The sequence below is a fragment of the Saccopteryx leptura genome, chromosome 7 (genome assembly GCF_036850995.1).
Source record: "Saccopteryx leptura isolate mSacLep1 chromosome 7, mSacLep1_pri_phased_curated, whole genome shotgun sequence".
Lineage (NCBI taxonomy): Eukaryota > Metazoa > Chordata > Mammalia > Chiroptera > Emballonuridae > Saccopteryx > Saccopteryx leptura.
The window spans coordinates 54,426,833-54,451,231 of record NC_089509.1 but is presented as its reverse complement, the minus strand read 5'-3'; the positions used below and the strand labels follow the sequence as shown (position 1 = coordinate 54,451,231).

The following is a 24,399-nucleotide window of genomic DNA, read 5'->3' as shown; positions in this document are numbered from 1 at the left end:
TTTTACTCATTGTTTTATAGCATGACCAACCATGTTGACACCAAAACTTTTAAAAATACAGATTAAAATTAATACATTAGAAATTAACAAATGGTTATGGCTGAGACAATACTACACCAAGAAATTCATTGTATGTTGTGTTATTACACTTAAAAAAAACTGGGATAAAAACTTCAGAAGTTCCATTTAAAATAGCGTGAAGGATGGCTCCATGGAGTCTCTGCCTCAGGCACTAAAAATAGTTCAGTTGCAAGCATGAGCCCCAGATAGGCAGAGCATCGGCCCCAGAGAGGAGTTGCCCAGTGGATCCCAGTCGGAGTGCATGCAGGAGCCTGTCTCTCTATCTCCCCGCCTCTCACTTGGAAGAAAAAAGAAACTAGCATGAAAACTTCATTACCTGTAGCATGCACAGTTCGGAAAACATTGTTATACTACATCCCCCGCAGCTTTCAAAAAAGCTCTGAGAAATCTGTACCTCCACTGTGGTGTCATGGCCATTGGAACATTTAAGACTCACATGAAATGGTAGTCATAGAATAGTGAAGATTTTATTAATGAAACATTATTTTTTTTAAAAACCATTATATTTTGTTATAAGTCCAAAAACAATAGAAAATTTTAACAAGCTTATTTTAAAGTACCCTCTTTACGAAACAAGCAGAAAGTAATCCAATATTTTCTGTGTTTTGGGCCTAAAAGTCATGAGTAGTAACCTGCAAAACCTAAGCAAAAAAAAAAAAGTGCAAAAGAAGCAGAAAATTAATGAAAAAGAATCACCCACAGGAACACAGGAAGTCTTCAAACAAAACTTTTAAAGAAATTGCAGGTCACATCACATGATCACTTTCTATAAAGGTTGAAGACCCACAAAAAAAAAAAAATTGAAGAAGAGATACCAGGGTTCAGAAAAGTGATTATAAAACTGAAAATAAAAATGTAAGCAGAGAGGTCAGTAGAATAGAAAGGAAAGATGAAAAAAGGATGAAAGCACCATTACAAGCAACAGAATAAATGAGTGAACAGGACACCTGTAGGAAAGCTTGAGAAAAATTAATAAAACCACTTGGAAAAAATTTATAGAAATGATTACTGTATAGAGAAGATGGTGGCTATAAAAGGGAGACTAAAGAAATCTAACAAATGTATAATTGGTATTCCTGAGGAAGAGAACAAATAAAATAGAAGATATAGCTAAAGATGGAAAAGAAGAAAACTTCGATTATATAATTAAAAGATTAAATGAGAACAAAAGACATGTTTTAATATGAGTATAATTTAAAAAATACAAAGCACAACAAGTCTTAAAGATATTATTTTCAAAACAAATACAGTATTTCTGTATTACAAACAAATGCTTACTGTTCAAAACACATAGCTTTTTCAAATCCCAGGTACATAATAGCTCTGATATCCTTGTCTGAAACTACAAATCTTCTCAGACATTCTACATTCAAGGAAAAGGATACAGAAGCATTTCAACAAACTTATACACTTAATCCCCTGCTTAACATCCTTAATTTGCTTAGGAAAAAAAATTAAGACACGGTATTCTTTTAACCTTTATTCATGCCTATCTTTATAAAAAAAATTCTCACTAATGAAAGCTGAAAAGAAAATGGGTATTTTGACTATGGTTCTTTCACTTACTTTCTCACACTCTCTTCCCATTCCTATCTAAATAATTTTGTAAGTTTATTAAGTTTTATAGCCAAATACTAACCATATTTTGTACACACACGTTATCCAAGCACGTTCACAAGCCTAACATAATGAGAAGACTGTTCCACATATGACGGCACTACCAGAACTTGTGTTTCCCTCCAAAAGGAGCCAACATCCTTAAGTGGAACAGTCAGTTTTGCTGCATAGATCAAGAGTTATAGTTGTCTTTCATCTTCACATTTCAAATAATTTTCCTTAATTTATAAAAATGGGTAAAAATTGATAAGGACAAAGCTTCTGGGCTGCTAGCAATGTTTTTTGAGCTAGGCTCTGATTAGTGAATACATGGCTACCTTCACTTTGTTGTGATAATTCAATAAGCTGTACATTTTAAGTGTTCCGTGCGTGTTTCTCGTGTGTGCTATCCATACAAAATAAAAGTTTACATTAGAAAAAGAAAGCGCTTTTCTAACAACACCATAAGAATGTTTTTAAGCAAGTGATGGTTGCACATTTGAGTGCCAGGTTTACAGCACATACCCAGTAGGGCAGGGGTCCCCAAACTACGGCCCCGCGGGCCGCATGCGGCCCCCTGAGGCCATTTATCCGGCCCCGCCGCACTTCTGGAAGGGGCACCTCTTTCATTGGTGGTCAGTGAGAGGAGCATAGTTCCCATTGAAATACTGGTCAGTTTGTTGATTTAAATTTACTTGTTCTTTATTTTAAATATTGTATTTGTTCCCGTTTTGTTTTTTTACTTTAAAATAAGATATGTGCAGTGTGCATAGGGATTTGTTCATAGTTTTGTTTATAGTCCGGCCCTCCAACAGTCTGAGGGACAGTGAACTGGCCCTCTGTGTAAAAAGTTTGGGGACCCCTGCAGTAGGGTATTAGCTGAACGAGGGCTCCACAAAGATGGAAGGTTAAGCCAAAGTCAGGGTTCTATGTACCCTTCTGTTACACACACATGGTAGAGTCGCTCTCTTTCCCTCACTCCTATTCTCTCCACAATTTTAAACACTGGATAATGTTTAGTTTCAACTGCAAAGAAAGTTGTGTCAACTTCCAAAACATACCATCATAAACCATTTACCTTAGCGGTTCCCCTGCAGAGCAGCTTCCTGACGCTTTTAGGAGGGCTGTTAAAATAGAGAGGTAAGAGGTTTCCCCAGCTAAGTGCATCCAATTCAGAAAGGCCTTAGACAATTTGAAAGGTCTGAAATTCCTTAGATTTGACCCTTGAATAAAGACTTAGACATTGGCTGGGAAAATGAAATCAGGATTGATGGAGAGAAAGACTTAACCAGGTTTGATTCTGCTGTGAGTGCCACATTTTTATCTCATCTTCAGCCCTCCACAAGGGGAGAACTGCTTGCCCAACAATAAACCATTGTTTTACACTTGTAGAACTTAGCAACCAATTCTATTTTTTCCCCAATCATTAAAAAAATATATCTAAAATCATAAAGTTATTTTTGACAACAGAAAGAACATTCATATTATTTACTATAATTAAATTTGGTGGTGTGAGATGATAGCTCTTACTAACTATCCTTCTAAGTGGATTCGGCTCCAACTCACTATTGCCCTGGGAAATGGTAGGAATAACAGAATAGCTGGTACCAGGGCTCAGAACTGAAAGGTAAAGAGATTGACCAATCAGGAGATTGATTCAGTTTAGTCAAGCTAGGTAGATCTGAAGACGGAGCAGGGTCTGCGCAAGAAAGAGAGGAAACTGGAAGATGTGGGGGCATCAAGCAAAAAGGAGCCAACAATTTAAAGGAGTGACAAGCCCCGGCCTTCACTAGTTGCCTTTTGCCTGATCTTATGTGGCTTGATTTTGTGCCATGGTGTGGACAGATGGGGGACGGAGAGTATGGCACAGGTACGAGCCTCTCCGTCCCTCTACTGACAGAGCTGAGAAGCCTGCCTCTGAGAGAGGGAATGTCAGAGAACTGAAACTTCCTAATATTTCCCTCGTTCAACTCTAAGATACAGTTCACTGCAGTGTTTGCTTCAGGAGCCCCGTACTCTCAAATAAACCACAGGTACCTAACACCAGCAAAAGGAAGCTTTACGCACTGTGAAACTCAGCAAAACCAGGACGATAAAAGTACACAGAACACCGCTGAGCGCCTGCGCACACTGCAGAAGTAACTGCTGGTTAACAACCACTATCTGCATTGTATCTAGTTTTGTTTTCTTCCCCAATCCCTTTACAATTCTGCAAGCAGCCTTTGAAAGTGTGGGTGCATACAGTGTATTTCCCCCCCGTTCTTTTTGTTTTAAAGAAAGCATGTTTATAAATGTAATTTTTATCCTTCAGATATTCGCTCTCTTCAACAATTTAAGAAACTAAAAAAAGGGTATCATCTTCCTAAAACTATATTGGTATTACTCTTTTTGGGGTTTTTTTTTTAAGTTCTCCCACTTTGTGGTTTTTTAATGATTCAGGTAACTTTTGTGAGTTCTGCCCCTCTTCCTCTAAAACTTTCAAATAAAATGTAATAATCATTAAAAATAAATAAATAAAGTGTGGGTGCTTAACACACCCTGAGATGAAAAGTGGGAGGAAAAGCAAACCACAGCACGGCCCTAGTGAGGCCGGATAAACACGCCCAGGAGGAGTTACCGCACGGAGCACTGGCCCTGGTATGTGCCCAATGAGCTGGGCGCTCAGGAGCTCCGACCCACAGGTAATGGGGAGCCCTTCAATGACTTTTTTTTTTTTTTTTTTTTCTGAAGCTGGAAACAGGGAGAGACAGTCAGACAGACTCCCGCATGCGCCCGACCGGGATCCACCCGGCACGCCCACCATAGGGCGACGCTCTGCCCACCAGGGGGCGATGCTCTGCCCATCCTGGGCGTCGCCATGTTGCGACCAGAGCCACTCTAGCGCCTGGGGCAGAGGCCACAGAGCCATCCCCAGCGCTGGGGCCATCTTTGCTCCAATGGAGCCTTGGCTGCGGGAGGGGAAGAGAGAGACAGAGAGGAAGGCGCGGCGGAGGGGTGGAGAAGCAAATGGGCGCTTCTCCTGTGTGCCCTGGCCAGGAATCGAACCCGGGTCCTCCGCACGCTAGGCCAACGCTCTACCGCTGAGCCAACCGGCCAGGGCGACTTTTTAAAAGTGATGAAGTGCGTCACATTGACAGTGGGGCAGGCCACACATCTCACTCACCAGAGAAGCTCTGCACAACCTCCCTCACTCACATTAAGAAGAGGCAGAGTAGCCATGTTATTATGAAAACACCCCAGGCTGGGGACCAGACCAACATGGGTTTGACAGGGTAAACAATCAGGTGGGGTGACCAACTGTCTCAGTTTCTCCTGGACTGGAATGTTTCTAGGACAGTCCCAGGGGAGCAAGGAGCAGGGGGTCACTCCAAAACAGCACTGCAGGGGTTCCAGGGCAGCCCGGCTCGCCAGGACCGGGGAAGGCGGCACGGGGCCAGTCATTTCACCTCTCTGGGCTTCTGTGTCCCTGAAAACAGGGAGGTGGACACGGGACCTCCGCTGGCATTTCTCTAGGTGCCAGTATTTCAGATATCTGTGCCCTAAAATGGCACCTGGCAACAGTGTCCCCAGAGGCGGAGGCGAGGGGCGGCAGGAGTGTGCCCTGGTAAGGAGGGGGGTTTTCTCACTCTCGCGATTCTATGGTTAGAACTGGCTAATAAAGAGCAGGCCAACTTTTAATCAATTTTCTTGTTTTATTTATTTATTTTTAAATCTACAGGTACTACACCCTCTCACTGCACGCCCCCTCTGCCCACTTCGGTACACCACTGGTGTCCGACGCGTGATAGTTTCATACGTTTTTGAATGAGTGAATTTTCAACTTCCTTTTTAAAGAGAAAGTCTGAAACTGTTAAACTATTACTGAATTAAGTAGAGGCAGTTTTGGGTAATTTGTCATTCAACAGCATGTGGTTTTATCTTTGCCTTACTTCCTCATATAAAAGACAACCCACCACAAATGTCACATTTGATCATCTTAAGTTGCCCTCTACCAATGCCTAAAAAAATTAACAGGCTCAGTAAGTTATTTACATAGCAAAATACTTACACGTTTTGCTCAAGATGGGCAGAGCTAGAAAAGGACCCCGACTGGGAAGCAGGTTCCGATCCCTTCTAAACTAATTTGGTTAGGTTAGCCACAGGCACACCGAAGGAGGTTCCAATGTGGGCCTGTAAACTGGTTTCTCTTAAATAGAAAACAGACATATATTTATTATCTTTAGCTAATCTTAAATGTCTCCATCTTCATAAACATGATCCCAAGGATGCTAAACTGAATTTTCTTTTTCTTAAGGATTAAGACAAACCACTAGGCTTAAAAATTCTGAAAGAAATCAATAATGTCAGTATCAAGGTTTTCCTTTTTCTGGGAGGCTTTTATTACCAAAAAAAAAATAAATAAATAAATTTCAGAGCTGTCAAAATATTAACATAATCTCTGCAAAGTATATTACCTGAGTGTAAAGTGGATAAGGTCCAGTTCTTCACTAAGCTAGGGTTATTTTATGCTGGCTACAATTGGAAGAATCAGAATTTTCCATGGGGGAGAGGAGAAGAAAGAGGGAGGGGAAGAGAGGGAGGGAGGAAGAGGGACAGAGAGGGAGGGAAGGGGAGAAAGATAATGGGAAAGTAAAACTCAAATGATTATACTGGCAACCCCACGTAATGAAAAGCAGAAATGGGGTCCACTGTATACATGCATGACATACAGGAAAGGCCAGTAAAAGGTTTCAAAAATCTAATGGCAAAGTCTCATTTCTAGAAATCAGAGTTCTAACAAACATGCAGGAAGCATGTCTGTGTGTACCTTTCACAACCCTGGAGAGCAAGTAAGGACTACCTGCATGATAAGCACTGCCCTAAACACAATGCAGGGAACATTTCATTCAATCCTCACAACTCTCTAAGTGTCAGGTGCAAACTGAGCATGGAGAGATTAAGTAATTTGCTCCTAGATCTGTAGCTAGTTGAGTGAAATGGCCACATTCAGTCCAGATCTTAAATCAAGATAAATGGCAAATCTGATATTTGCCATTACCAGTGGTTGAACACCCACTCAGTTTTCCCTTGAGACTGCATGCAATAAAAAGGGACCATTCAGGCCAGACTGGGGCAGTGGGGGATAGGCTGGGATATCTGCATAAGGCATCCTTCCACTGAAAGGGAGCTTCCTGAGAAAACTCACTCAGTGGAAAGCCATCTTCCTGGGCTATCCCTAAAGGCACAGCCCCTGAGAAAACTTCAGACTCTAAGTGGTACACAGATTCCCATCACTTGTCTAAAATCCCACCTTTAGTTTCTTCCACAAAACACAAGCAAGTCGCTACTGACCAGGCAGTAGTGCGGTGGACAGAGCGTCGGACTGAGATGCAGAGGACCCAGGTTCGAGACCCCGAGGTTGCCAGCTTGAGTGGGGCTCATCTGGTTTGAGCAAGGCTCACCAGCTTGAGCCCAAGGTCGCTGGCTCAAGCAAGGGGTTACTCGGCCTACTGAAGGCCCACGGTCAAGGCATATATGAGAAATCAATCAATGAACAACTAAGGTGCCGCAACAAAGAATTGATGCTTCTCATCTCTTTCCCTTCCTGTCTGACTCTCTCTGTTTCTGTCACAAAATAAAGAAATAAATAAAAATAATTAAAAAAAAAAAACACAAGCGTCTGGCCTACAAACTACATCACTATTAACAGCCAAGAAGAAAAGGCTAAGAAGCATTCTCCTCCATAAATAGGCAGAGTGCTAAAGAGATTGGAGCTTTGATGCCTAAAACTCGAAATATTTACTCTTCAATAGAACAAGTAAATCCTCCAGTGCCAGGATCAAATATATAAACAGGTTCTACTGCCTCCACAAGCTGCACCCTCTCCCCATGCCTCTACCCCAACACACACCCAAAACGTTAAAGCAGCTTACAGAACATTATTTCTCAATGTAGGTGCTAAATCGTGTACTGTGGTGCCAATTATTTTTTACATAATATGTATTTTTAAGAACTAGTTTTTCTGAGTCCCCTTTAAATATATTTTTTGCAGAGAGTTCTCCAATATCACAAAGTAGGACTATTCCCCATTTTCTCAGCCAAGAGACTAAATTTCAGAGAGGATGCCGACCACTATTGCATAGCTGATAAATGTGTTGCATGGCCAGCAGTCGCCGCCCTCGTGGCCATTCACTTGCAGGTTCTCATTGGATTCGGGCAGAGGGTAAAGAAACAGTGGAGCCAAAGAATGGTGGGCCATTCCTTTATTAAAGTCTCACACCAGCCAACGAGCAAACACACAGGGAAAACACTTCGCTCTCATTCAGGGCTCCCAAAGCCCTGACACATTCTCCAGTTCCACAACCAGGAGAATCTTCCCCGGTTCCTCCTAGAACCAAAGGCCCCACCAGCCTTAGTGGAGCTCGCAAAAGCCCCCCAGCTCTGGTTCTCATCTGCACACCTTCTCTTCTCTGCACAAACTGGCTTCTCCTTCAGCACTCTGCATTCTCTCTGCTCTCCCTCTGCAAACATGGCTTCTCTCTGCTTCTTCTCTGCTCCTTTCAAAACTTTCTGGCATGAAAACCTCTCCTCCAGCAAATATTAGCAAAAACAATAGCCCTTCCCAAGCAGGAAGGTAATTTGCAATTTCACAGACCACATATACCTGGCGCTGCCCAGCCCCCAATGCAAAATATAAGCGAGCAAACATAAAACTCCTATTTTTCAAACTTATTTGACTAACACATAGTGTTTGGATTTAAACCTAAATTCCACAGTCTTTCTGATAATTGCATTCACTTTCCTTTTAACTCTAGTTAGGAATATATGTTTCTATATTAATTTCAATAAATGTAGAAAACACTAATATAATTTAAATGCAGTCACCCTGTAATCCACCACACACTCAAAGATGCACACACACACCCCATTAACACACAAAGCCCTTATATTCTCTTAATCTCCATAAGGCCTAAGCGTCTGACTGCTTGGTTCTTAATTTTCCTTCACTCAAGCTATTGTGCCCAAAACTGCTGCTCTGCTTAAACCACCAAGTCCCTTTATTCTGCTTTGAAATGGTGATCTATTAAGACAAGATTACAGAGCCACTCAGACTAGCTGGCAGCCTTCACTCTGGTACCTGCCAAACTGCCCCCCTAGACAAAATTTTAGATGTTTTTCTCTATCCCCTCCCCAACTCTCAACTCTGTGCTGCTCCTCTGCTCCCCCAATGTCCCTGTGTTTTTCAAGGATCTGTACCAATGACAATAAGAAGGAAGGGAGAGAAGGAGAGGGAAAGCGGGAAAGAAAGGGGAGCACAGAGAGAGAAAGAGAGAGAGAGAGACCGAGAAAAAGGAAAGAAAGACGTGAACAAACACAATTACAGCTTCAGGACAGCAACAACAGCTTTGTAACCTGAAAACCTCCAAGATAAGAGGTGACATTTATGCAGATACTGGCGAGTCACAGATTCTGAGGACGGTATGAAGAGGGCCACCTAGTTGAAGGAACACAGCCCTCCTGCGCTGGCCAGCCATCTGTGCGTCTCCACCCCCGCTCCTGAGGCCATAAATGCAAAAGTAGGAAGAGGAAGCAGAGGGGTACAAGAGAAGTCCATATTGAAGGCCAGGAGTGAGGAAAACAAAGTTCTCCCTAAAAACGCAAAACAACAACAACAACAAAAAAACCTGCCCCAAATATTCTCACCAATGAATTATGGAAAGCAAAGTTTTACACCATGAGCGAACATTAGTATAAAACTTGAAAACTACTATTCAAAAGGTACCTGCCAATGTTTGCAATCAATTGCCTTACGGTAAGCAGCGTTTAAGTTCAAATTTCCAAGGGTTTAAATCACTTGCGCGCAAAATGGGTGTACAGTTAAATTGAAAGGGAGAAGGGTCAGATCTGATCTTCCTCCACAGCAGAAGCTTCCATAGGCTGTATCAGAGGCCTAAGCCATATGCCTTCCTAGAACTTTATCCTATCATCCTGGCTGGCTTTAAAGCAGTGGGCCCCAAGCCCCAGGCCGTGGACTGGTACTGGTCTTTGGGCCATTTGGTACCGGTCCACAAAGAAAGAATAAATAACTTACATTATTTCCGTTTTATTTATATTTAAGTCTGAATGATGTTTTATTTTTTTTTAATAACCAGATTCCCTCTGTTACATCCATCTAAGACTCACTCTTGATGCTTGTCTCGGTCACGTGTTACATTCATCTGTCCCACCCTAAAGGCCGGTCCATGAAAATATTTTCTGACATTAAACCGATCCATGGCCCAAAAAAGGTTGGGGACCACTGCTTTAAAGGATTGGAAACTGATGAGGCTGCCTTGACTCTATTTGATCCTAGGGGGCCTCTGAAACTGTACAGCGTGTTTCTCTCGAGACACTCTGCTCTCTTTTTCTGTACATGCTAACTCACTAATAACATTAAACTTCCATATGAACAGATGGACTGAAGGACAGTGTTTAGTCCAAGCGCCTTCCAAAGAGGCTCAGGGAACTTCAGTGTCTCTGGGCTCCAGCCTTCCTTCTATCACCCCAACCACCACCACCACCTCTCCACTCACCTATGCCCGATGATTCTGGAGAAGGGCTCTCCTAGATCCCAAGGTGATTATGCTTTTTAAAACAAAAAAAAGTGCTTGATGGAACTTAAATCATGAGGCTGGACTGTATGTTCCTAATGAGAAAACTGTCAAGCCTAGAAAATGAAACCAGTTATTTCTAGTAAGTAACTCTTTTTAAGTCAATGAATCTTCTTTTATTATTATTATTATTAATTTGTGGTAAAATGCACAAAATATTAAATTTACCATTTTAAACATTTTTAAGTGTACATTTCAGTGGCATTAAGTACATTTATATTGTGCAACCATCAACACCATTTATCTATCTCCACAACTCATCTTGCAAAACTGAAACTCTACACCCACGAAACAACTCCCCATTTCTTTCCCTCTCCAGTCCTTGGCAACCGCCATTCTACTTTCTGTCTCTCTGAATTTGACTACTCTCGGTACTTCATATAAGGGCAATTATACAGTGTTTGTTTTTCTGTGACTGGCTTATCTCATGTAGCATAATGCCCTCAGGGTTCATCCATGTGGTAGCATGTGTCAGTCTTTTTTTCCTTTTTAAGGTTGAATAATATTCTATTGTATGTTTGCACCACATTTTGTTTATCCATTCATATCTGTAGGACACTTGGGTTGCTTCCACCTTTTGGCTATTGTGAAAATATTGCCATGAACATAAGTGTACAAATACAGTTGACATTTGAACAACGGATGGTTAGGGGCACTGACCTCTTCCTCACCCCACAGTCAAAATCTGCAGATAACTTTTTAAAATAATTTTTATTTATTGATTTTAGTGAGAGAGGAAGGGGGGGAGAGAGAGAGAGACAGGAGCTTCATGCTGCTCCTGCATGTGCCCTGACTGGGGATTGAACCAACAACCTCTGGACGATGCTACCTGGCCAGGGCTGCAGACAACTTATAACTCTCCAAAAATTTAACTACTCCACAGTTTTTCCTATGTATCTGTGGTAGATTGGTTTCAGGACTCACCATGGATTCCAAAATCCACAGATGATTAAGTCCCCTGTATAAAATAGTGAAGATCAATGTGTAACAGTGGCCCTCTGCATTCTCAAATTCCTAATCGCAGATTGAAAACTGTAGAGGGATTTACTGAAAAAAAATAATAATTTGCATACAGGGATAGGCAAAAGTAGGTTTACAGTTGTGAGTTTAAAAAACAGAGTATATTATTATTTATTAATTATTGTATTGTTTATTTGTATTATAGCTGTAAACCTACTTTTTCCCATCCCTGTATAACTGGATCCCTATAGTTCAAATTCATATTTTTCAAGGCTCAACTGCACCTATTTGAAACCTTGCTTTCAATTCTTTGGGGTATATGCTGGAATTGGAATTGTTGGATCACAGTAATTCTGTTTTTAATTGACAAACCTCCATGCTGGTTTCCAGAGCAGCTGCAACAAATTAGAGTCTCACCCATAGTGCACAAGGGTTCCCTTTTCTCTACAACCTTATCAACACTTGTTTGCTGATGATAGCCATTTTGACAGGTGTGAGGTAAAACTTCACTGTGGTTTTAACTTGCATTTCTGTGATGCTGAGCATTTTTTCATATGTCTATGGCCCATCTGTGTGCCCGCTTTGGAGAAATGTCTATTCAGGTCCTATGCCTATTTTTTAATAGGACTGTTTGTTTTTTTTTTGAGTTATATAAGTTCTTTATAAATTTTGGATATTAACCCCTTATCAAATGTATCATTGTTCTCTCATTTAGTAATTTGTCTTTTTCTGTTGTTGATGGTTTCCTTTGCTGAGCAAAACTTTTTAGTTTGATATAGTTTCACTTGTTTTTTTTTTTTGTCTTTGACTGAGGAGATATACCCAGAAAAAGTACTAAGAGCACTGTCAAAAAGTTTACTGCCTATGTTTTCTTCTAGAAGTTTTATGGTTTCAAGTCTTACATTTAAGTCTATAATCCATTTTGAGTTTATTCTCGTCTGTGCTTTAAGAAAGTAGTCTAGTTTCTTTTTTTATTTTTTGCATGTATCTGTCCAGTTTTCCCAACACCATTTATTGAACAGTCTATTTTAACCCACTGTATAATGTTGCCTCTTTTGTCATAGATCAATTGATCATATAGGTATGGGTTTATTTGGGGGCTCTTTATTCTGCTCCATCAATCTATGTGTCTTTTTATGCCAGTACCATGCAGTTTTGATTACTATAGCCTTGTAGTATAGTTTGATATCAAGTAACAAGATACCTCCAACTTTGTTCTCATTTCTCAAGATTGCGGTGGCTATTGGGGGTCTTTTGTGATTCTACATAAGTCACTTTTAACCAAATATTCAGAAGATAAAATATAGAAGAGTTTAGGCTCTATCTCTAAGTTTTCCTTCATCAAAACTCATTTGTCATAATTGCTCAAACTTCCTCTGAGCCCTTTCTCTATGCCTCATTCTCCATAATAAAGCCAAAGTATTATCTACTTCATTCTCTTGAAGGTATCCCTTCCACTATGTAGAATCTGATAAGTTTTTTCCCTAATGATGATGATGACTTAGACTGTGGGGAGAGGCAAGAGGCAGAAAGAAATAAAAGAGTGCAAGCATGTGCTGAGAGTAACATACCAAGACAAGACCATTCTGCATTTAAAAAAAAAAGCTCTAGCCTGACCTGTGGTGGCGCAGTGGATAAAGCATCGACCTGGAAATGCTGAGTTCACCGGTTCGAAACCCTGGGCTTGCCTGGTCAAGGCACATATGGGAGTTGATGCTTCCAGCTCCTCCCCACCTTCTCTCTCTGTCTCTCTCTCCCCTCTCTCTCCCTTTCTCTCTCCTCTCTAAAAAATGAATAAAAAAAAATTAAAAACAAAAACAATTCTTGTGTTGAATTAGCAAGAACTTAAAAAAAAAAAAAAGCTCTAAAGGCCACCACTTTCTTGTCCAAAATCCTCGAAAGCTCATCCCATAGGAAAACACACACAAATTCACAAATGGAATAAAATGATCAATAAATATTTGAAATAAGTTCATGAAAAAAACAAAAAGTCACATTTTAACAGTTTTTTCAACTTTTAAAGCAAAAATTTCCTCAAATAGTAATAATCTGCATGTTGATAAGGAAGTGCAAATGAACATAATCTTGGAATTTAAAAATCTGTATCTCTCAAGAACCAACTTAGAAATTTGTATCTATCAAGAACACTAAATTATTTATCCTTTCAGGTTTAGAAATGCCATTTCTAGAAAACATTCTTTAGGATAGCATCAGGAATTAAAATATTTATGTACACAAACTGGAAATAACCTAAATGTCCAACAACAAAGCAGGGACTGGTTAAATGAACTTTGGTATAGTGCAGAATAATATAATCATTGAAAATATTTGTTAATAAGTTATTACACAGAAAATGTTCAGGTTATATCATTAACTAGCAAAAGGCTGCATATAAAACCATATATATATATATATACATATATATATATACACACATTATGATCTCATCGTATTTGCTTTAAAATAGATCATCAAAATTATTAGGAGATCAAGAAACCTAGTTCCAAATGCCTACCTAGTGACTTTTTAAGTTGTGGAACATTCAGTACCTTTCCTAAATTCTCAATCCTTAGTGTCATCTGTAAAGTGCTGGGAAAATTAACATCTATCTCACAGGACTTGGTAAATGAAGTAAACCATATAAGTCAATAAACTCATATTAGAAAATAAATATTAGTTGTTCCTATTACTTTCAGAATTAAAATAAAAAGGTTTTCATTAAAAAACTGTGGTCATTAACAACAGCCAAACATAAAACAAAACAAATGGTGAGCTCCAAGTTTCAGCATCAGACCGTATACCCTGGGTACTCAATCATCCACTAGTACGAATGGGACAATGGGAGAATCACCATTACGTGTTCAATCCTGCCAGATCATAGGTAATTAATTGGAGACATCAATGAAGACTATGGTGGCAGACAACAGTGAGGATAAAATGGCATATAAAATCATTTTTATTAAAGGGGTAGTAGTGCAGAGGACGAAAGAATAAAGTCTTAGGAATCAAGGTTCTCAGAGGCCCTTGCCAGTTAGCTCAGTTGATTAGAGGGTCGTCCCAAAACGACAAGGTTGCAGGTTCAATCCCAGGTCAGGACACATATGGGAAGTGACCAATGAATGCACAACTGAGTGGAACAAACAAATGGGTACTTCTCTCTTTCTTTCTCTCTCTCTCTCTCTTATCTCTCTCTCCCCCAATCCTCTGTCTCTCTAAAAATCAATCAATAAAATAAAAAAGATTCTCAGACCATCACTAATATAAAAGGATCCTTGTCCTTCAAGTGGCAATCTTGTTTACCTCCTATTTTTGCAAATAAAAAGAAAATAATGGCTCCCTAAAAAAATTAAGTAATACAATTAGTTACTAGCAAACAAAATCTGGAATGTCAGCACCATTCCTGATTCAAAATGTTTAAAAAAATGAACTAATTAAATGCAGATGAGAGGGGGGAAATCAATAAAATTCTGAGAGTTATGGTTTTGTAAGAAATAGACCAGCCTGACCAGGTGGTGGCGCAGTGAATAGAGCATCGGACTGGGATGCGGAAGGACCCAGGTTCGAGACCCCGAGGTTGCCAGCTTGAGCACGGGCTCATCTGGCTTGAGCCAAAAAAAGCTCACCAGCTTGGACCCAAGGTCGCTGGCTCGAGCAAGGGGTTACTCCGTCTGCTGATGGCCCGCGGTCAAGGCACATATGAGAAAGCAATTGATGAACAACTAAGGAGTCCCAATGAAAAACTGATGATTGATGCTTCTCATCTCTCTCCGTTCCTGTCTGTCTGTCCCTATCTATTCCTCTCTTTGACTCTCTCTCTGTCCCTGTAAAAAAATAATAAATTAATAAATTAAAAAAAAAAAAGAGTTTAAAAGAAATAGACCAATGACTTTAGATCAGCGGTTCTCAACCTGTGGGTCGCGACCCCACGGGGGTCGAACGACCAAAACACAGGGGTCGCCTAAAGCCATGGAAAGCAACCCCTGTGTTTTGGTCGTTCGACCCCTGCCGGGGTCGCGACCCACAGGTTGAGAACCGCTGCTTTAGATAAACTGTTTTTATTTGGTGGTAGAAAAATAAATCTAAGTGTATGTAACAAACATTTAAAATCTTCAATGTACAACATGGACCTACACTGGCATGCTAACCAACAGTGTCATCAGGTAGTAAAACAGGTAAAGAAAGCCCGCGACAGATGCAGTGATCTCTTCCACGGCCACAGGACCCATTTGATGATGAAACTTCATCTGAAACTCCATTTTCCTTCCATTGCCACCACCTGCCTTCCCCAACCACTTCTGAATATCTTATAAACTGACAGAGACAGAGAGAGGGACAGACAGGGATAGACAGCCAGGAAGAACGAGAGATGAGAAGCATTAATTTTTCACTGCGGGACCTTAGTTGTTCATTGACTGCTTTCTCATATGTGTCTTGACGGGCGGTGGGGGGGGGGGGGGTGGCTATAGCAGACTGAGTGACTCCTTGCTCAAGCCAGTGACCTTGGGCTTCAAGCTGATGAGCCTTGCTCAAACCAGATGAGCCCTTGCTCAGGCCAGTGACCTCGGATTTTGAACCTGGGTCTTCCGCATCCCAGTCCGATGCTCTATCCACTGCGCCACTCCCTGGTCAGGCGAGACTTCAGATACTTTCAACAGAAAAGTCGTAAGAGAACTGATGTTAATTTCATCACTCCTTGATGACAATAAATCAGTTGTGATAATTTAAAGTTATTTCATCTGCCCTCTCCTCCATTCTAAGGCATTGTCCATTAAGTGAAACTTTCTGCCTTCTATCCATAGATCAACCTATTACAAATAACTCAGCTACTGCACCCAGTAAAGTAGCTTTTATTTCGCAAGATGAGAAAGGTGTACTAAAGTTCTGCAAAAAAATACCATCCCTTTGATTTTAGGTTATTTTCCAACAAAACATTCATTGTAATCCAATTTTCTTATCCAAGTGAAAAATTGTAGAAAGTAACTATTGGGTAAACAATTGTAGAAAGTAACTGTTGGGTAAACAAATGTTTTTTAAGTATGCTTGCATGTATTAGGGCAGTGCCTTAGGGAAGGCTGTGGTGCTTGCCCTCAGGGCGGCAGATTACAAATTGCGGATTGCCTTCCTGCTTGGGAGGGGCCATTGTTTGCTACTGTTTGCTAGAGAAGGGGATTTTTACCCTCAGCCAGTTTTGCAGAGAGAGAAAAAGAGAGAGAGAGAGCTGAGGGGCTTGGGAGCCATGCTGAGGCTTGGGGGGGGGGGGCCTATGACTCCAGTAAAACCAGAGAATGGGTTGGGGTTTGCAAGCCCTAAGTGAGAGGGAAGATATCTTTCCTGCCTGTTTGCTCGTCTGCTCTTATGAGACTAATAAATGAAACGGCCCATCATTTTCTGGCTTCACAGTTCTTTTACCGTCTGTCCGAATCCAATGAGAACCTGCACGGCCATGGCGGCGGCCACTGGCTTTACAGTAACCTATGTGTCTGACCCCCAACTCTTTTCTTTTACACCAGCCCAGCAAAGCAAGCAATTATCCATGTTTTAGTCCGAATTACACCATCATTTAACAAGTGAAAGGTACATTTATAGGATTAAATATCCAGGACTGATTCCATAAGAAAAGCTGAATTTGTATACAAGTTATTCTCAAATACTGTCTTAATCCAGTCAAACTGCCATAACGAAATACCACGGGTTGGGTGGCTTATAAATAACAAATCTATTTCTCACAGTTCTGGAAACTGGGAAGTCCAAGATCAAGGCACCAGCGGATTTGGCATCTGGTTCAGTGTTGGGCAGATAAAATATATTATGATTTGCTAAAGATGGCACTGCCCATGTGGAAGCCCATTGCCCAGGTGATGGTATTGGTTGCCCTTCTTGCTTGGGATGGGCGTGATTATATTCATGTGTGTTGGGGGTGGGCTGTGGGCAGGCAGGATCCTTGTAGCCTGGGGCTTGGTTTTAGGACTAAGTCTTTCCCACCCTTTTTGATGTGGGGTGGTGCACTCTCATGAGGAATCCCATTATGCCTCAGATAAGTGACTTTGTATCAGAGACCTCCTTGTTTGTATATTGGATTAAAGGTTTTGATTTCTACACTATAAAGTGGGAGCTTTCTCTCTCAGTTCCTGAGATTAGCATTAGAGGAGAGAGCAGAGAAAGGAGAGCAGAGAAAGGCCATGTGGAGGAGAGGAGAGGCAGCCAAGATGGTGGAGTGCTGAAGGAGAAGCCAGTTTGTGCAGAGTTTGTGTAGAGAGAAGGAGATGGGGAACTGAGGTGAATAAGTCTGATGAGCTAGAAACCTTTGATTCTAGGAAACTCGGATAAGTCAGTAGCTTTGTGAGCACTGAATGAGTGGGTTTTGGAGCCCAGTGTGTGTTTTTACTTGCCCGCCGGGTGCAAGCTAGGATTAAAGCTAATGGCCCACCAGTTCTTGGCTCCACTGTTTCATTACTGACTGTCCGAATCCAATGCAAACCTGCACGGGCCAGGCGGCTGTGGTGGTGGCCGAGGCTATTGGCTATAAATTCAGAAATGAATATCTTTTTACTGTGTGAAAGATGCCAGGGAGCTTTCTGAGGCCTTTTTTAGAAGGGCACTAACCCCATTTACAAAGGTTCCACCCCCTAATGCACTCACCTTGGCAGTTAGGATTGCAGTTTATGGATTTTGAGGAAACATTAACATTCAATCCACTGCATGCTCTTTTAAAACATAACTGATGATAACCAGCCTCTTCATTACAAGGTGCATTATAGGACTAACCTTCAGTAATGAAACTCACATGACAATGCACTTTTTCCTAGCAGCCATTCACTCACACCTGTCCTCTCCCTCTAGCTGTCAGAAATACACTCTTTTTCATTCTCTCTCTTTGTCACCTCTCCTCCCCTCTCTTCTTTCCTTCAGGATCTCAGCCCTTAGGGCTGCTGGCCAAGATAAATATTAAGTATACCCATAAAAAGAGCCCACTGGCCAGCGAGTCCCTCTCACATACCTGAGACACTATTTTTCTTTGAAGGTTTGGGGGCAGCAGGTCATTATTTGACGGAATGAGCCAAAGCAAAGCTGGCGTGAGCCTTCTGAACAATGACAGTTCTCACATAGCTTGCCACTCTGAGAGCCAAACTGACAGGAGAAAGCTTCTCATTTCTTATCAAGCCATTACCCGAACGGCCCGGTCTCTACTGAGTCCATCTAAAAACCATCTGAAGAAAGAGCAATTGCTTTGTTAATTATCCAGAAATACTGAAGTATTGGGGAATGCAAATGATAATAGCCCAAATGATTCTTCTAACTCAAAATAATAACTGAAAAATACAAGAAAGAAAAGCACTGGCTAGAATTTTTGTATGAAAAAAGTCCTTATTCTTAGAGCACATATTTCTACCTGAAAAAAAAAATGACATATAGCCTGCTTCAAAGTTTGATGAGATAATAATGAATAAGCTACCGGAATTGTGTAATTGGGAGGCTGAAAGCAACCTCGGATCTCAAAAGAGCAGCTGCTCCACTGCACAGAGGAGAAAGTAAGGCGGAGAGAAATCAGGTGCTTGCACCAGTCTGAGGTAAGTTCTACTAGAACTTGAATGTTCTGATCCTCAATCAATACTTCCTGCATCTCTCTCCTAAACCTACAAAGAAGAAAATGCATTAACATTACCTTTTATGACAATAGCACAAAGAATTCTTCATTCCCAAACAGAAATTCAGCAAAAGTTTAATCCCACATTTATGAATACTATAAAACACTCATCTTTTAAAAAATTAAATTTGGAAGAAGCATTTATTATAATTCCAGAGAATAGATTACTGAGCCCAAACAAGCATTAAATCAAGAAAATTCATCAAATAGATGATAATGCCACGTTATTAAATAATATTTTATTTCTCGTCATTAAGCTAACAACATAATACAGTAGTTATACCACGATTATCATTCCAAGAGAAACCATCCAGTTTTATATTTTTCACAGCAGATATTTTACTGTCAATCAAGACATATCTACAGTGGCCCTTCCTGTCCCTGCCCAGAGATAAGTGTAGTATAAAGGCTATGCTTAAAACTACCAAGCTTTGGGCTATTCACAGACTCAGCCAAAAGTCACTGAATTGAGGCTGCTCTGTTTTTAACCAACATGCTGGGTATCCATATTGTTGTCCATATGGTACTATAACATGGCATTGTTCTGGCCACCAATGCCTCCCCTGTCAATGCCTAACAGTGAGGGTAAATACAAAAAGATACAACTGTTTAACCAAGCAAAATTCCAATTCATTCAATTATTTTTTAATTGATTTGAGAGAGAGAGAAACATCAATTTCTAGCTCCAGTTATATGTGCATTCATTGTTTGATTTTTGTATGTGACCTGACCAGGGATCAAACCTGCAACCTTGGTATATCGGGACGGTGCTTCAACAAACTGAACTACCCAGTCAGGGCAATTCTTTATTGAAAGAAATATATAAGACTGTGGAGAAGGTATTCAAATTCACAATTCTATCCTCAGCAAGGGCATTTATAAACTCCATTTAATGGAAATAAAGATCTTGGATAATGGCATTTCACAGATATGTTCTCAGCTTTGAAATAAATGATAGAAGAAGAAAAACAAACAGGATACTGAGGGAATTACTCCTATTATAAAAGCATTTTATTTCACAAATGGCTACACAACAGGCTCCTTTAAATCATATATATAATACATTATAGAGTGCCGCAAAAGAAGAAAACGTATGCACAGCATATTAAAAGGGTACTGAAAGTGAGTCACACCAGTGATAACAATATTAGACCTTAATGGTCACAGGCTGGATGCCAGAATGTGTTTTCTAGGCTAGAGAAGCGGAGCATGATGCAGAACTTGTCATTCTGGACACAACTATACACTTGCATTTTTAGAGAACTGAAGGAGCCTGAATGGTTAAAAACAGCATTGTCACTGCTATAATAAGGAACAAAATAGACACCTTTCCAGAAGTCAGTAGCATCCTGTGGTATACAGAACATTCTGAATTATTACTCTGAACATTAATTATAAACTTTCATTTTCTGTACAGGCCATAAATCACTTGTACTTGAATCAGTGGCCTGAAAGAAACTGACCAACTTTCTACATGTTAATATGAGAACATTTGCTGTGACTGATAGCTGAAAGCAGCTGACCCCTTTGTGTAAACAGTAAGTCACGGGACTATGCAAAGGAAGAGAAAACTGTTCAGGAAGAGGAAAAACTGAATTTCTAATTTTTGACGATTACATTATTTTTTTAATTTTTTAAGGCAGAGAAAAAAGTCTAAGCATAAAGCTGTCTCCATTCTCTAATTGTATTTTTCTCCAATCTAATGAACAGCCTGGGACCAGCTTTCTACATACAGGTGATTAGCTGGCATGCTTTTGTTTTTCAAAATGTAAGAGTACACATCTCTTTCTAATACATTAGCTAGCTAAAAGTGATCCTGGCCAGAATTTATCAGTCAGAAGCGATTAGATATCATTCCGCAAGATGTAGAGCCCCTACTATATGTCAACACAGGACAATCTGCTGTTCCTGAGAGGTATTTTTTTTTTTTTTGAGAGAGAGAGAGAGAGAGAGAGAGAGAGAGAAGAGAGATTGCAAGGTTAGATATGAATTTTTATTTTCTATAAATAAACATTTGCTCTAGAAGCAATTCTAAATCTGCAAACACACCCACTTTTCACCACTTTTCACAGTAAGTCTTAGTGCTAGACAGGATCAATGAGGTATGTATCTGTGCTAGATTCCAATCATTTAAAAATAGGTCTTTAAATCTGTTCCCCTTGTGCACCTCAGTCTCTGCATGTAGACAGCTCACTTAGTTCTTAAGCAACAATATTGCCCATTGAAAAAGGCACCTTTCAAAAGGTACTTTTTGTTCCCACAAAGCTTTGTCTGTTGCCATTTACAGCAGCAAATGACACAAAAGACAAATTCTGCCATCCTCAATAGCAAACAGAAACAGCGAACAAAGTAACAGCAAAAGCTTAAGAAATAAAACCAAGGTGAGTTGGGGGCAGGGAAAAAGAGATGGAATGGAAGTGAGAAATGGAGTCTAAACTCTACTCTGTGATCTAAGGAATTCAGCCTTTCAGATGAAGGGGTGAGGGGAGAAGAAAGGGGTGTAAGATTTTCAGTTGAAAAAAAGAAGTGGGTGCTGCTATCCCGGTTTTGTTTCAATAATACCAGGAAAGCCACGGCAGGCAAAATCTAGTTTAGTGACTAAGACCGATTCAATGAAAGTAGCATAAGTTTGTTCACGACAGTGTGGCTACCCAACCAAATCTGAGATTTATACAAGCAATAGTATGTCAATTCTTTTAAATGTTTTAAGTGTGTTCTGGTACCAAAATAAAAGTACAGTATGGTTATTCACAGGAAACATCTATCGATTTTATATCACCATTTTGCAGGCTGTGCACCGTCCTGTCATTTCCTCTTTTAAAGAAACAGTTAATGGCCTGGAAAGTTCGAAACCTTACAAACTATGGTTACCTATTTGCAAGACCTGAAATAGCGGACGAGGACTCAGTGTCACCAGTGGAAACCAAATAGTGGTCAGAGGCCAAGGAGTCCTTAAAGAAATCGTGAAGCAAAGTCCGGGGCAATCCATGTGCTAGAGTTAAACGATTGGAAGTGTGCACAGCTCCTCCGCCCTCCCAGCCGCACGCCCGGAACGTCCCCAGCTGTCAGGTGGGTGGCGGCGAGCCTCGGCGGGTAAGCCCTGCCTAGCAGCGCGGCGCGCTCGCGGGTGGATAGGGACATGCCCCGCGGAATGCAGCGCGTCCCACGGCCGGACTCCGCTCATCTTTGTTCGCCTGCCTCTCTGCGAGGAGACAGGGGGCAAGGAGGAGTGCGAAAGGGTGACCTCAACGCTTGCGGCCCCTCGCCAGCGCGTGGCGAAATCCGTAGGCAAGCCGGACGGGGGGTTTGGCAACAAAGGTCGGAAGGCGTGAGAAGAAGCGCTGGAGGCGCGGGTGCGTGAGCCACAGAGCACGCGAGTGTGCGTGTGCGCGCGAGGGTGTGCGTGTGTGTGTGCGCGCGCGTGTGTGTGCTAGGGGGAGGGGAGGAGCGCTCCAGCCCTTCTTACCTCTCGAAGAGAAGCCGCACCATGAAGATGCAGAAGGCCAGGGGGAAGGCGAGATAGAGGTCCTCAGCCTGCGGGAAGGTGGCTTCCTCCGTGTTCTTCAAGTCCGCCCAGGTGACATTGTGCGGAAGCCAAAACCTCTCGTTCCAGAACCAGGCTAAGATCCCTGCCATTTTGCTTTGTCCACTCCTGTCCTGGCTCCCGTGGCACGCCGAGCTCTTGGCCGTGCGGGGCGCCCTGAGATGCGCGCGCGGCTGGCCCAAGCCTGTGCTGCCGCCTCCTCCTTCGCGACCGCTGCTCTCGAAGGCTCGCGGCGAGCCCCGCTTCTCTTCTCCCTCTGGCCAAGCTGGGGAAAGGAGCCGCCTCACCCGTCACATGGCAGCCCGGGCCGCTCACCCTGATTGGTTCGCCCTCGTGTCAAGCAGCGAGGCACACGCGGCCAGCTCGCCCACACCGGGGGCAGGGCGCAGCCGCTGCGCGGTGGGCGCAGGGGCGCTGCTCCCGGGAGGAGTTCTCGCTCTGCGCTTAGGACAGCTTGTGGGGCAGGTTCCCCTCATCCGCCCCAGCCCCCAGGCTTGCTCGCACATGCTCAGAACACCCGCCCCTGCCCCGCTGGAGTTTCGGAGGTCTAGGTCCGCTTCCCGTGCCCCTGCAGTCAGAGCAGAGGCAAGTAGGGGCCCGGGCGATCTTATGAACCACCCCTTCTCTGAGAGAAAAAAATGGCAAAAGGAGAAGTAAGGGGCTCAAAGAGCAAAGGAGGAAGAAGTAACAGGAAAGGAGGCATCCACCCCAACTCTTGGAAAGGCAGGGCGAAAATCAGGAACTGGTGGCAAGAATCGTTTGGCAAAAGCCATCTACCTCTACCCCATCTCAGACCTTCCTGCCTCCTTGTGCTACTACTGCTGGTCACCATAAGCAGTTCTCCGGGGAACAAGACCCTGTTGTTTTAATTTATGATGTGGGAGAAGAAATTAGGTATTTAATTGCTATTTGATGATGATGAAGATGACGATAGCAACTGCAGCATTCTGTAGAACTGCTCCTCTGGAGGAACGTCTCAAATGCCACGAGACCACATTAGGCTCCACAGATCAGTAGAGACCTTTGCTATTTGACAGGCTCATTATTAATGCCTTTCAAATCTGAAACCTTTAAGCAATTAGACCTGTGAGGCCTAACCCAAGCACCTTCTCTCTCACAAAATATTTCCTCATTGATTGGGGAACTGTGTGTGGATCAGTTCCTTTTTCTCACATTCATTTGCTGCTTGGTTCTGCCAGTAAGTTTGCCTGCACCTTCCCAAGGGGCCTGTGAACAAGCCCTCAAGGCACACTTCTTTACTCTTCCTTTCTCTTCAGCTACCACCCTCTTTTTACACCTTCCCTTTAAAGCAATGCTAATAATTACCTGTATGTATTGCTTTCAGTTTCTCTCTCCTCCGTTCTCTTTTGTTCTTCCATTTGGGCATTTGTCCCTCTCTACTGCACTGAACTGCTCAAAGTTACCAATGATGTCCATGCTGTTAAACCGCAAGGTCAGTCCTCAACACCTCTATTGGTAGCATTTGGCCAAAGTATTCTGTCCCTGAGTTGAACCGCATTCTTGTCTTGGCTTCCAGAAACCACATTTTTCTGCTTTTCTCCTACCTTGTGTGGCCACCATTTACCAAGTCTTCTTGCTGGTTACTCTTCACCTTCCTAACCCCTTAAAGTTGGAGTGGCTTGGGAGTCATTCTTTTGTCCTCTGCACTTTCCTGTCTACATTCATTCACGTTGTGATCCAATTCAGTACCGTGGCTTTCAAGTTTATACTGATGGCTCCCAAATATATATCTAGGCCATGAAGTTTTCCTTGAACTTCACACTTCTAAATCCACTACTATCTCAACAACTTCATTTTGATATCTAAGAGCCATTTCCTGTCTAAACTACTAATCTTCCTCTTAAAATTTTTCCTCCTGTTGTCTTGGCTCAGGCCAAACAACTTGGAGTCATCTTTTTGCTTTACTCTCCCAAATCTCCTTT

At 41.9% G+C, this 24,399-nt stretch overlaps 1 protein-coding gene across 2 annotated transcripts in view; it reads right to left on the bottom strand.

Annotated features, from left to right (window-relative positions):
- CERS6 (ceramide synthase 6) overlaps positions 1-22,874 on the bottom strand; it is a 347,509-nt gene extending 324,635 nt beyond the window's left edge. Inside the window, exon 1 of one of the 2 annotated variants that reach the window (XM_066346008.1) lies at positions 22,379-22,874. In XM_066346008.1, coding sequence (XP_066202105.1) covers positions 22,379-22,548 — 170 coding nt within the window. In that variant the 5' untranslated portion in view covers positions 22,549-22,874. The remainder of the gene's footprint in view (positions 1-22,378) is intronic. The other variant, XM_066346009.1, reaches the window with a different exon arrangement.
- Positions 22,875-24,399: the final 1,525 nt, after the last annotated feature.